General features: G+C 37.4%; 1 protein-coding gene across 2 annotated transcripts in view; it reads right to left on the bottom strand.

Annotated features, from left to right (window-relative positions):
- The window catches only part of KCNT2 (potassium sodium-activated channel subfamily T member 2), a 1,782,840-nt gene extending 1,779,965 nt beyond the window's left edge, over nt 1–2,875 (bottom strand). For both annotated transcript variants that reach the window (XM_073582885.1, XM_073582886.1), the window contains exon 1: nt 2,615–2,875. In XM_073582885.1, the coding sequence (XP_073438986.1) occupies nt 2,615–2,709 (95 nt within the window). In that variant the 5' untranslated portion in view covers nt 2,710–2,875. The remainder of the gene's footprint in view (nt 1–2,614) is intronic.
- Between the last annotated feature and the right edge of the window lie 10,451 nt (nt 2,876–13,326).

Raw genomic sequence — 13,326 nt, 5'->3', positions numbered from 1 at the left:
CTTGCGTTTTTTTTCCTACAAATACCGATTTTGGAGTGAAATCGCAACATGCTGCAATTTTTTTCTCATGTCGAATACAAGTGAGAAAAAATGTGTAGCTCTGCGCACCCTTGTATAATAACATTGGTCCGAGTGCAATCAGATTTTTATTGAGTTGCACTCATCCAATTTATACATCCTAAATGTTACACAGGATTAACAGAAGCAAAACAGCTGGTTAAAATAAAAGATTTGTCCCCTACTGGATAACCACTTTTCAATCTACCTAATGTGTCTATAAAATAAACAAAAAGTATTCTTACCTCCCGAAGTGGCGCTGCTCCTCCGCTCCAAACACTGTTTTCCTCAGCGATTCTGTGACATTGTTTATATCATAGAACACTGCAGACCATCAATTGCCATTGATGGACTGCAGCCTTCAGAATTCTGAGGTTTCAGAGGAACATAGTTCAAAAAGCAGAGAAGCAGCTTTGGTTTGGCAGATAAGTATTATTTTTCTATATTTTCTTTTTACTTCCGTAAACCTTAGGTAACTTCCTTAGGTAATTCTGATGCAGGAATGGTGTAGCAGAATGTGCTATGTTGTTTCCAGAGCTCCTAAGTTCTGGACACGGGGTAAACAGCGACTCTTTTTCCATAGCTCCCATTCACTTATATGAGCTTATTTGCAGTTTCCCTTGTTTCTTACTGTCGCCTCATCTTCTGATACCAGCACGTGGATACTGATATTTTTGTGTTAGCTATGAGTGTCTAACATTGGAATAACTCTTAAATAATGACACCCAAAGACATCTGTGGGCTTAACTACCTCTGTATACCACTAGATCATTGTGGATATGAAGAAAATAAAGGTAATTCGATGGAAAAATATAGCATCATACAAAACTGGGGTACATAGAGAGTTTTGGGTTCCGTAGTGTAAAGCTACATGTGCCATAGCCCCATATCGCTTTATTCCTAGCATTTACAGTTTCAAGCTGGAAAATGATTCTATCTTAGATGCACATCATACAATGGTCTTAGAGCTGTAAAATAACTTATTCCTTACATCACAGTGCACTTTACATCTATGTTCAAGCAAATTCTGACAAGGCAAGCTGGATTAGAGGCGTTCTTTCCCACTGTCCCTGTTTAATCACTTATCCAGACTCCTGAAGATCATGATCTATATCTCCTTTTTTTGTTACTAGTTGTTTTACAATATTTTTTCTTTTTTTAGTTTGTGACAGTTGATTCAGAATACGTTAAGGTGTTAATGATTATTGCATTTTTTTCTCATTGTATGATAACAATTTTATCAAATAAATTACACAACATGTAGCCTTTAGTGAGACAGAAGGTAAAGTAGCTGACAGTTTTCTAGCAATTGTTCTTACACTTCAGTGGAAACTAAAGTACTATTTTTTTTCTAAAAGTGAATGACTTGTAGTCTTTCCTTTTACACTCTAATGATAATGGAATGATTATATCAAAAGCAGGAACCTCTGGAAAAATAAATCTTGAAGGTTCCCCACAACAGGTTGCATGCCTATGGCTTTTACAATGGATTCAGCGGAATCACTGTGCTAATATAAAACCAATCACATAATATTACATCCACCTAGGGTCATAGATCTGTTCATCCTCTTGTGTGGGAATTTAATAAAGAGCAACTATAAGGTCAATAAAGAACAACTATAGAAGATCAATAAAGAACAACTAGAAGTTCTGTAGAAGACCAATAAAGAGCAACTAGAAAATCGGTAGAAGATCAATAAAAAAGAACTATAGAAGATCAATAAAGAACAACTATAGAAGATCAGTATAGAACAACTACAGAAGATCAATAAAGTGCAACTAGAAGATCTGTAGAAGATCAATAAAGAGCAACTAGAAAATCGGTAGAAGATAAATAAAGAACGGCTATAGAAGATCAATAAAGAACAACTATAGATCAATAAAGTTCAAGTACAAGACCTGTAGAAGATCAATGAAGAGCAACTATAGATGATCAATAATGAGTAACTAGATGACTTGTAGAAGATCAAAAAAGAGCAAATATAAAGATCAATAAAGAGCAACTGGAAGACCTGTAGAAGATCAATAAAGAGCAACTATAGTAGATCAATAAAGAGCAATTAGTAGACCTGTTGGATTTCAATAAAGAACAACTATAGAAGATCAATAAAGAGCATTTATAATTATTAATCACAACAAATATTTACAAGCAAATCAAATGGTTTAATTGCTTAACACAAAGCATGACATAACCTGATAGCTCTCATGTCTACTGTCAAGGATCTTTGACTTTATAGAAAGCAAATCAAACCCTGACACCAAGACATATTATAGTTCTTTCCTCATGGTTTAAAAAGCATTGTAGAGAAGATATTAATTCTTACACATATAATTAATAGGATCCAAAAGCATCTGTAATTATAAGGACTCAGCCTTTGTACAATTCTTCAGTCTTTCAACTATTTGGAGCGTACCGGAAAAAGTATTTATGTCCTTAATTACTCTCAACATATCTATCTTACCACAAAAGGAGTATTAATCGAATTATGTTGGAAAACATGGTACAAACTACCAAGCAATAGGAGGTTGAGTAAGAAATAATAAAAAATATTTTTACCTGTCATCATTTTGCCATCCTTGATCTCCAAGAAGCAAATCCCGAAATCTGTACCTGGGTGGTAAAGGGGGCACTTCACTGTCCAAATCCACCATCCTTGCTATTCAGAGTATAAGAGAAGAGACACTGTGCTGGATGCTGGATGCTGGCACAGAGGCTGCAGGTTGCTGAAGCAGGCAGCGTGGATGCTGAGTTGGATCAATTTGCAGCATTAACTTGCTGAGAAAGACTGATATGGATTGGAAGCTTTCCACACATACATGCAGCATCCAGACTCCTCAGCATGCACATCAGAAACGCCTCCGCTTATCTGATTTGCTACTCAAGAAGCTCTAAAGAAGATGTGAAATGGACCACAGTCGTAAAATGAAGCTTCCACTGAATGATGTGCTTCACTCAACTGTGTGAATGCAAGAAACAAATCTGTAAAATGATTAACAACAAGGGTCACAAATTGTGTCACTCAAAGTGTGAAAGCGCTTATGGTAATATCACCTATTTCTCTACATCTTTCTTTTTTTCTTTTCATTTCATGCACTTTTAATTAGAGATGATAACATCATTTTGCCAGGTTTGAGAATAGCTCTGTCTCCGAGCAGTTCACATCATACGAATCTATGGAGAAAAGCATTGAAATCATTTTTTCATCCACTCATAAAGATATTGCTTTTGAGATGCATTAAAACTAGGGACTGCATAGAAAGATGTCAGTATTAGGTAATATTTATGCCTATTAATATGTATTCATAGAAAATGTTTGGTGTCAAAGTATATAGTAAGGTGGTGAGATTACATAGGAATGTGACATTATGAATCTAATGATAAAATCAGATAACAACATTACTACTTATATTTGTCCCCTATACCCATATGTTTAATATCATCACTACCCAAAAGCCCCTATATAATAGATTGCTGATAAACAAATATTAGTTTGGCTGATCGGTATATCCTGACCCCCTACATACATGAACATGTGACTTTTCCATTTTACGAAGATGATAGTAAAGAATGATGCTGCCAGACAGTTCAAAAGTGCTGATTTTGCCCCATCTGACTCTTATCTGTCCAGATATCAACTGTATGGAGAGAGTAAGAAGACTGCCAGAATCTTTTGACTTTCAGCTGATCACGCCAATACTAGCGGGTTCAGATGACTGTAGTCTAATTTACAGAAGGGTCATTAATCTGCATTATCCACGATTTGGTTTTCAGCCCGGATTTAAAGAGGTTATCCACTACTAGGACAGGCCCTTATTAATACAAGTGTTTGCCGCCGTTAAAATAAAAAAACTTATACTCACCAGTCGTACACATGCCATTCCAGCAGTTTGTAAGACAATGAACATGGAAGAGTGCAGCATGAAAAGTACCTGGTGGTCTAGTGAGGATATTTCAATGAAAGTTGAGGAGATTAGCCTCTCACCTGGAAGGGTTGTGCACCCCTGCACAACCTCGGTAGTGGACATCTCCATGGACTCCTGCTGTGTTTTGCTCCAGGACTGCTCCTGTGCTGTGCTTACTGGTCTGGTCACGTGGGTCCAAGATCAGGTCACGTGATACCACTTCACAAGATGTGTCGTCACTCCAGATCATAGTGCCTTGGAGATACTCTCTATGGCCCCAAGCTGCTCCAGGCACAATCCCTCAAGGGGAATATCAATGTTGAATATAATTGAAAATAAAAGTTTGAGTCCCAAGAATTCCTTTAACTCTTTAAAAACCAGTGAACAAAAGGAGATATATGAGAAACATAAAAAATCTTTACAAGGACATTAAAAAAAGAGTTAAAATTCAAGAAGCCAGACACAGTCAATAATATTAATGTGGGGTCAGGGAAGAAAGATAATAGTAGTAATAGCTCACCCATGAAGATAACCACAAAAAAAAACACTTCTTTCACACTAACCAATCCACAAGTTGCCCTTCCAATTTAGACACAGAGTTAGTTTCTTTCACAAATACTAATCCTTCTTTGGATTTTGAGTTGAAGGATTTCACACTTATCTCTTCCGCTCAAGAAAGGACACAAACAGATTTTTCTTCTTTAACAGTCCACCCTGTAACAATATCTCAAATTGATATACTAGATTCACAAACATTGGAATCCACGTTAGACACTATCATGGAAACGGCTAATGGTACAGAATTACCAGTAGACCAAAGTCATACTAATCTGGATACAATAAAAGAAACAATCTTCACCACAGGACAGTTTGGTTACTGAAATCAATGTGAAATGTAGTTCATCCAATATAGACCACACCACCACTTCACCACACCTAAAAAATTTATGTTCTTCACTTGACTTAACTTTGCCGCTGCAAGAACAGGTAAATGTTGTGTTGAGCCAACAATGTCTCCTAATGTGATAGTCTCAAAAAATAGATTGAGTAATAGCTTTAAGGACTCGAAAATTACTCAATTTTTTAAGGGAGTTCCAGGGCAACACCCAAAGAGAAAAAGAGGAAATGATGGGGGTGTGTAGGAAGTGGAAGTACCTCTCATAAACGTAGTTCAAGAAGATAGCCAGACCCAAAAGAAGACAAAAGCAACTTAATAAGGATTAGAACTAAAGAGAATACTAATATTGATTTATCTGGTATTTTCAATCTTTCTAGCCATGAGTTGAATAGTGGAGAAATCTCCCTCCTGAAAAAGGGTCTTTCATTTTGTCCTAATTCTATGTTAAATATTTTTACGTTTTACTTAGACCTAAATGAATTCTTCAGGAAGATTACGACTAAATGTCATTTTATCATTGAAGTTAAGAGTAAGACTAGCTCAACCCCCTCGTTAGCTGTGGAAGATGGTGGTGGAAACAACCCCTTGACCCCTGATATTCAATTTGCACATGTCCCAGTGAAGGGGACTTCAAGTAATTTTTATCCCCTACACCATAAAGGTGATCATGTTGAAACCTTCCAACAGTTAGTATTAAAAAAATTGCGCTCTATTGAACACTGTAACAAAGTGGATAATCTTAAAGCTGAGGAAAGGAAAGCAATAACATCCCTAAGGGAGAACAAAGAGATTATAATAAAAAGTGCAGATAAGGTGGGTGTGGTTGTGATAATGGATAGGACCTGGTATTTGAATGAGGGGAATCGAATTTTGGATGATCAAGATTACTACCAAAAGTTAGATTCAGACCCTTCCATATCAATTTATTTGAAGTATAATACTCTGGTAAAAAAAAAGCTTGAGAAAAGGGGATCCTGAATGAAAATGAGAAAACATTTTTGGATATGCCCCATTATAGAACACCCTTCTTTTATTTTCACCCTAAACTGTATAATAATGCAGCCAACCCTTCTGGCCGCCCCATTATTTCAGGCATAAACTCGATATCTGCTAACTTATCACATTATGTAGATCAATTTTTTCAAAAGTTTGTATTGAATTTGGACTCCTATTTGAAAGATTCTTCTGAATTGATCAAACTAGTGACAGATCAACCCCCTCAGAGTAGTTGTTTATTGCTAACTTTTGATGTGGCATCACTGTATAGCAATATTACGTATGAATTAGGTATGCAGGCAGTTGTTCATTTTCTAAGTACTGATACATCCATGCCAGAGGAACAAAGGAATTTTATTTTAACAGCTATTAGTTTTATCTTAAACAATAATGTCTTCACTTTTGATGGCACGGTATACAGGCAGGTTAGGGGCTGCGCGACGGGGATGAGATTCTCCCCAAGTTACGCTAACTTGTATATGGGCTTTTTTGAGTCCATTTTCATTGCTCAGTCTCCCCTGGCATTGGGTTGTATTAATTTCTACTGTCGTTTCATAGATGATTTGATTTGGAATGACCCCGAAATCACAGCCCTTGATTTCGTTGATGAACTAAATAGGAATCCATAGGGCTTATCATTCACAGCATCCATGTCCAACACATCCATCCAATTTCTTGACCTCTTCACAAAAGTGGATGGTCTGGGGAGGTTGTACACGTCCACATATTTCAAACCTGTTGATGTGAACAGTTATCTCAGGTTTCATAGTGGGCACCTCCCCAGATGGATTAAGAATATTCCATATGGCCAGTGTTAGAGGAGTCGTAAAAATTGTACAGACGATCAGGATTTCTTGAAGGAATCGGGAATTCTTAGGCAGAGGTGCATACAGAAAGGATATCCTAAGAAGTTATTAATAGATGCCTATAAGAGAACTCAACCTCTCACACAAGATTCTTGCATTGCAAAAATCCTTTCTGCTAAAAAGACCAATGAAACGAAATCTAGGGACTGGAGTATGGTAACCACTTACAACCAATCTCGAGCCAGGATTCAATGGTTATTAAAGAGAACCTGTCACCCCCCCTGGGCCTATTAAAGTAAAAGAGCCACTTTCAGCAGCACTAAGGCTGCATTCTGTGAAGGTGGCTCTTATGTTTATTGTCCCTTGGAACGCTGAAATAAAGACTTTTATAAATTGCCCGCCATACCTCTATTACGTCAGGTAGGTATGTTTTCTCCCCCTGTCTCAATCGCCTCGCAGCCATCCATCATCCCCCTCTTGCCTCTGTGCGCCGCCTCCTCTGTTCCTCGCTACGTGACTGGCGCCTGTGCTCTGCAAACATTTCTCGGGCATGCGCCATGCGTGCTGCCTGGGAACTTACATTAGGTGAAGATGTAAGGATATCGCGCCTGCATGTAACGGAGGCCCCAGATCTCTCCCCACAGTGTGTTATGATGTATTCACAGTGCGGGGCTGGGAATCTGGCGCCTGCACAGTGAGGATCTGTGCATCTGTCTCCTTCTTACTCTGCTTCTTTCCTCCACCGTAATACATCAGAAAGAGGCAGAGGGAGATGGGGACAGGTGCAGACATCCTCACCCATGAATTGTAATTTGGACTGTTATACTTGCAACACCCCAAAATGTCTGTGCTGTAGCACAATTGTTGGTGGAGCTACCTCTTTCAGATCACAAACAACTGGGGAGAGCTTCACCATCAATTGTAGGGTGGACTGTCAGTCCACTTATGTTGTATATCTCCTACAATGCACGTGCGGCCTACAATATGTGGGTCACACTATTCAGATGATACATATTAGACTAAACAAGCATCGTCATAATATACGCAATGGGTTCCAACAACATAGCGTGTCTAAACATTTTCTCTCTTTCCATCAAAAAGATCCAAAATTCCTAAAACTTATAATTATAAGTCAAGTAGCTGTCACTGTTTCGAATCATTATTGCAACTTGACAAAGAAAGTTTTTGCATCATTAAATTGGGTACTTTGAGTCCTGAGGGTTTGACTCCAACCGCTGAGAATGTGGCTAAGTAACAGTAGTAAGGATATATAATGCACTGTACGGCAATGATTAGAAAAGGATAGGAGGGAAGGACTGAATGTGCATGTTCTCATCAGTTCACAGATGCAGCTTGAGGCTGGGTTAGCACCAGCATGGGAGTCTGGCTGGGAATCCCTGGTTGTGATATAAAGAAAGAAAAGATAAAAGGGATGAATTTATATTTACTTTGTGTCTTCATAGTTGTTTTTTGCTTTTTAATTTTTTTATATCAATTTTACATGCTACAGTATTATCTTTTTTTAGCATTTTTAGATTGGGTATGATAAATATTTTGTAGGTGATTAGGTGGTTGAATTACTTTGAAATGTAATTATTTTTAGGCCCTACATTTTATCATTACATTGCTACATTTTGCATATTTTTATATTTGTATATTTTATATTCTATATTGCTTTTTTTTTTTAGTTTTTGGTTTTAATTGCTGCATTTCTGATAGCTGACCTCAGGTATACAAAGGGTTAATTGACATTATTGAATGCTTCCATCTTATTGGTCACTACCCCTATTTAATGTGTCACTTCCTCCACTGTCTGCAAATTCACCTGAGGAAGGTAGTGGTCCGCTGCCGAAACATGTAGTGGTTTAATAAAAGGTTTGTTCATCAAAAACCTATTGCAGTGTGCTTTATAGCCTTAGCGCTGCTCAAACTGACCACATCCATATTTTTTCCAAAAAAATTGATATTCCAGCGGTGTGACCACTTATTCTCCCAGGGCTCACGTGAGGTTTTTATGTCACATGAACCCGGAGTCCAATCAGTGTCAGCTTCACTGTCCCTGCCTTTCGATGAATAAGTAATCAAAAAGAAGTCAGAGCTGCTGTTGTCTCTTTTCTGCATTTTACATTTATTTTCCCGATGTCAGGGCATAATAGGGAACATTTATTTTAAATAAATTAGCTGCAAATTGAATTTCCCAGAAAACCCTATGCAATTTGGCAAAATCAAATTTTGTGAGATCTGCTCATTACTAACAACTAAACTTGCCAACTAATTATATGATTTGCTATTCTTTGAAATAAAGCTGCACTCTGTAATGCTATAACATGCAAACATGCAATATATGAAATTGGAATTGCATTATTACCCTAGAAAACGGATTAAAATGAGGATGCTTAGCACAAAAATTGGCCAATTCCTGTGTGCCTAGCTGCCCACAACATGACAATCCTCATTGTTGGGAACCTAGCTAAAATTATCCCTTTAATGGATTGATAGCCTACAATTATAGGATCCTGCTGTGACTAAAACTGCCATAGGCTGGTAGTTGGAGTGCTCAGTCAGAAAGCCTGTGTATACAAACAAAAAAAGACTGACAGTCACTTCAAAACAGAAATCAGGTGTGTACAGGTGCTTATTAAGAGCAGCCATAACCATATATAACAAATAAATAAAGTTGCACTCTGTAGCGCTATAGCATGAAAGCATGAAATATATGAAATTTGAATTCCATTACTGCTCTAGAAAATGGACTAAAATTAAGATATTTAGCATGCATAAACTGAGAAATTCGTGCTCTAAGTATTCTCATTATAGGCTCTCTAACTGAGCACACCACCCATCAGCCTCTGGCGGTTTTAATCACAGCAGGATCCTATTTACCTACATAATTGTATGCTGGAAGCCCAGGAGAGGGATAATATTAGGTTAGGTTCCTAGCAAAGAGGATCACCTTGTCGTTGCTTTTGGGGATGCATGAATTGGCCAATTTATGAGCTAAATATCCTCATTTTAATCCATTTTTTAGAGCAGTAATGCAATGCCAAATTCACATATTTCATGTTTTCATGCTATAGCATTGCAAAGTGCAGCTTTATTTGGTAGTTATATATGGGGATGGCTACTCTTAATTAGCCCCTGTTCACACCAGGTTTCTGTTTGAAAATTATGGTCAGCCTTTGACATTTGTATTGCTATTCTTTGAGCACATCAAATAGCAATGAATTTATGTTAGCAAAAAAAGATCAACATTAAAAAATAATTTATGGCTCATTATTAATTATAATGGTGTAATAATGATTATTTGTAGATTTAGTCAGTTGTGACATAAATTTATCTATATTTTTATTGTTGCTGATATGTACTTATAAATATATCTGCAGTGGATAAAGCAAGTGCACACATATTTATAGCCAGCAAATAAAACTTAAGTACATAATTGGAATATCTCCTGGAAAAAAATAAATCAAGTGAAACAGTTTTTTTGTGTAGAGCACGTGTGTTAAATACAAAAAAACAAATGATAAAAAATAATTTAAAGCCAAAAACAATGGGAGGGAAAAATAGAAAAACCTAAAGCTTGCTGTAACACTGGTATTGGCACCATTTACATAAAATTAGAATGGAAGCAAATTTTGGTTCATCTGTGGTAAATCACAAATGAGAATCACCTGTGATTAATTGTCGGTGCCCATGTGACATAAATTAACCAATGAATGATGACTTCAGTGTTTTAAACAGCCACATGGTAGGTCCTTTGTCTCAATGGTGAAGACAAAGGAGCAGTCTGAGGACATCAGAACTGCTATTATTAGCAAACACAAGACTTCCAAAGGGGATAAGGTCCTCTCCAAAGACCTTGGTGTCTCAGTTTCAACAGTGCACAATGTTATTAAGAAATTTGCCAAACATGTAACCATCAAGAACTTGAGCTTTATGGGCGAAGGAAGAAACCATTGATGAAGAAAAAGTATAAAAAGGAACGATTGATCTTTGCCAAAGAGTACCTTGACAAACCACAATCCTTCTGGGAAAATGTTCTGTGGACAGATTAAACAAAAATAGAACTTTTTGGCAGTGCAAAGCAACAATTTGACTAAAGGTGGTGCAATGAAGCTTATAAGGAAAAGAACACCCTACCAACATTGATGCATGGTGGAGGATCCATATTGCTTTGGGGTTGCTTTGCTGCATCTAGTACTGGAGGCATTGACCATATCACAGGAATCATAAAATCAGAGAATTATCTAGAGATTTTATAGCGTAATGTCCTACCTAGTTTAAGAAAACTTGGTTTGAGTTGAAGATCATGGGTCCTCCAACAAGACAATGACCTAAAGCACACATTCAAATGTACACAGGAATGGTTGAGAAAGAAAAAAAATGGATTGTTTTAAAATGGTAAGCAATCAGTCCTGACCTCAATCAAATTTAAAATTTTATCAGTGAGCTGAAATCTGTCATTGGGAAAAAGAACCTTGCAAACATTCAAGAGTTTGAATAAAGTGCAAAAGAAGAATGGGAGAAAATACCTGTTGAGAAGAGTGAGTAGCTTATAGATAGCTAGAAGAAATGTTTTGAGGCTGTCATCAATGCCAAAGGGTGTGCAACCAAGCATTAATTAAGGGAGCTTGTATTGCTGCACTTGATGTTTATTCAATTTCTTCCTTGACATTTCAACATGTAAGTTAAAAAACAATGTTTTATTGTTGTATTACTTTGGACTGCTAATTAAAAAATCCTGAGGATATAAATTTGGTACATTTCCTTTTATTTCTGATGATATTATATAGTCTATGAAAAAAATGAAGGGGTGCCAATATTGGTGATCAGGACTGTATGTCAGTCTTGGTTCACCAAAACAGATTACAGTCCTTTTCCCTAGAGCAAACTTCATACACAGATAAGGCATGATCATACTAGTCTCTGTATTCCCTCCAGCCTGAGCTCCAGCAGCTTACAGTGCCAAACAGAAGAATTCAATTTTAGGCACAGTTCACACTGAACAGATGGCATCTTCCACATTGTTTTTTGCACACAGAGATTGATAAGTTTTCCTAGCTGATCCATGTAGTCTTCATTCAAAAAGAGATCCAAACATGCCTGTCTCTCAGCTACAGCTCACAGTTTGGCTGGACACTCACCTGAAGCACACTTGACTCTTTTCCATCCAACAGACTGACACATGTATTGAACATAACCGGTTCTAGTAAAAAATCTAGACAGGTATATCTAATCAAATCCTGAAGAGCTAGGACTTAACTCTATCTATCGGATACTGAACCTTCCAGGCATGGCCCAATCCTCACAATAATGCTAAAAATTTGAAAAAAATAGAAAAATTTGACTTAATGGCCCATTGGGGCTCAGTGACATTTTCGGTTCTAAGTTAAATTTTTTGTATTTTTCCACAATGATGTGGTGGCTTAATTTTTAGCAATATATACAGTGAAGGAAATAATAATTTGATCCTTTGCTGAAGTTGTAAGGTTGCCCACTGACAAAGACATGAAAAGTCAATCATTTTATGGGTAGGTTAATTTTAACATTGAGGGATAGAATATCAAAAATAAAATCCAGAAAAATCACATTGTATAAATTACATTAATTTGTCAGTGGGCAAACTTACAAAATCAGCAATGGATCAAATGTTTATTTCCTTTACTGTGTAAACTGTATATATATATATACACACACACATGTGGTCAAAATTGTTGGTACCCCTCGTGGCAGAAAAACCCACAATGGTCGTAGAAATAACTTGAATCTGACAAATGTAATAATAAATAAAAAATCTATGAAAATGAACAAATGAGAGTCAAACATTGCTTTTCAACCATGCTTCCACAGGATTAAAAAAAATGAAACTCATGAAATAGGCTTGGACAGAAATGATGGTACCCCTGAAAATAATGTGATAAAAGGGCTCTGCCGGGCTGATCGGGGTCAGTGCCGCACAGATCCCCGATCAGCCTGGCAGAGCCCGCATAGACCCCCGATCAGCCCGCAGAGCCTGCACACACACAGCCCCACAGACCTCCGCACACATTATCCGCCCACACACATAGTCTCCACCCATTAATCGCATTTCCCATAGACATACATTGGAAGGGGGCAAAGATAACCAGCACGAAAATCAATATTTCTCAAAAGATCTCCATAAAATGGAATGTGCAAAAATTTGTTAGTAATGTTATGCATCCAAATACCACAGTACCTATAAACCCCTATTAGAAAAAACATATGCAGTATACACTAAGGCCTATACTCCACCAGCAATTGCAATAATTTTGCTAAATTTGCCAAAGTGCTCCAGGCACTACAGAGATATAGCCTATTTTTAACTGTAGGGGAAGGAAGGGCTAGGAAACAACACTATGGAGATAGGTGGAGATCAAAGTCAGAATCATCTGTCCTGTATGTGTGCATATACTGTTTAAGATTCCTTTACAGAAGGTTGAGAGGAATCAAGGGCACAGCAGAAAAAATTCTGTTAGGCTACTTTCACACATCAGGTTTTCGGCGTCAGGCGCGATCCGGCGTTGTGCCGGAATGCCGGATCCGGCAAATGTTTTGTAAAACCTGATGTGCCGGATCCGGTTTTCTGCCGGATCCGTCTTGTTCTTGACAGACAAAACCGGATCCGTCTCATCCGGTTCATCCGTT

The sequence above is a fragment of the Dendrobates tinctorius genome, unplaced genomic scaffold (assembly GCF_039654945.1).
Source record: "Dendrobates tinctorius isolate UK_male_01 unplaced genomic scaffold, ASM3965494v1 ptg000074l, whole genome shotgun sequence".
NCBI classification, from domain to species: Eukaryota; Metazoa; Chordata; class Amphibia; order Anura; family Dendrobatidae; genus Dendrobates; species Dendrobates tinctorius.
Note: the sequence above shows the minus strand (reverse complement) of the source record. Positions and strands in the feature narration are given on the sequence as shown.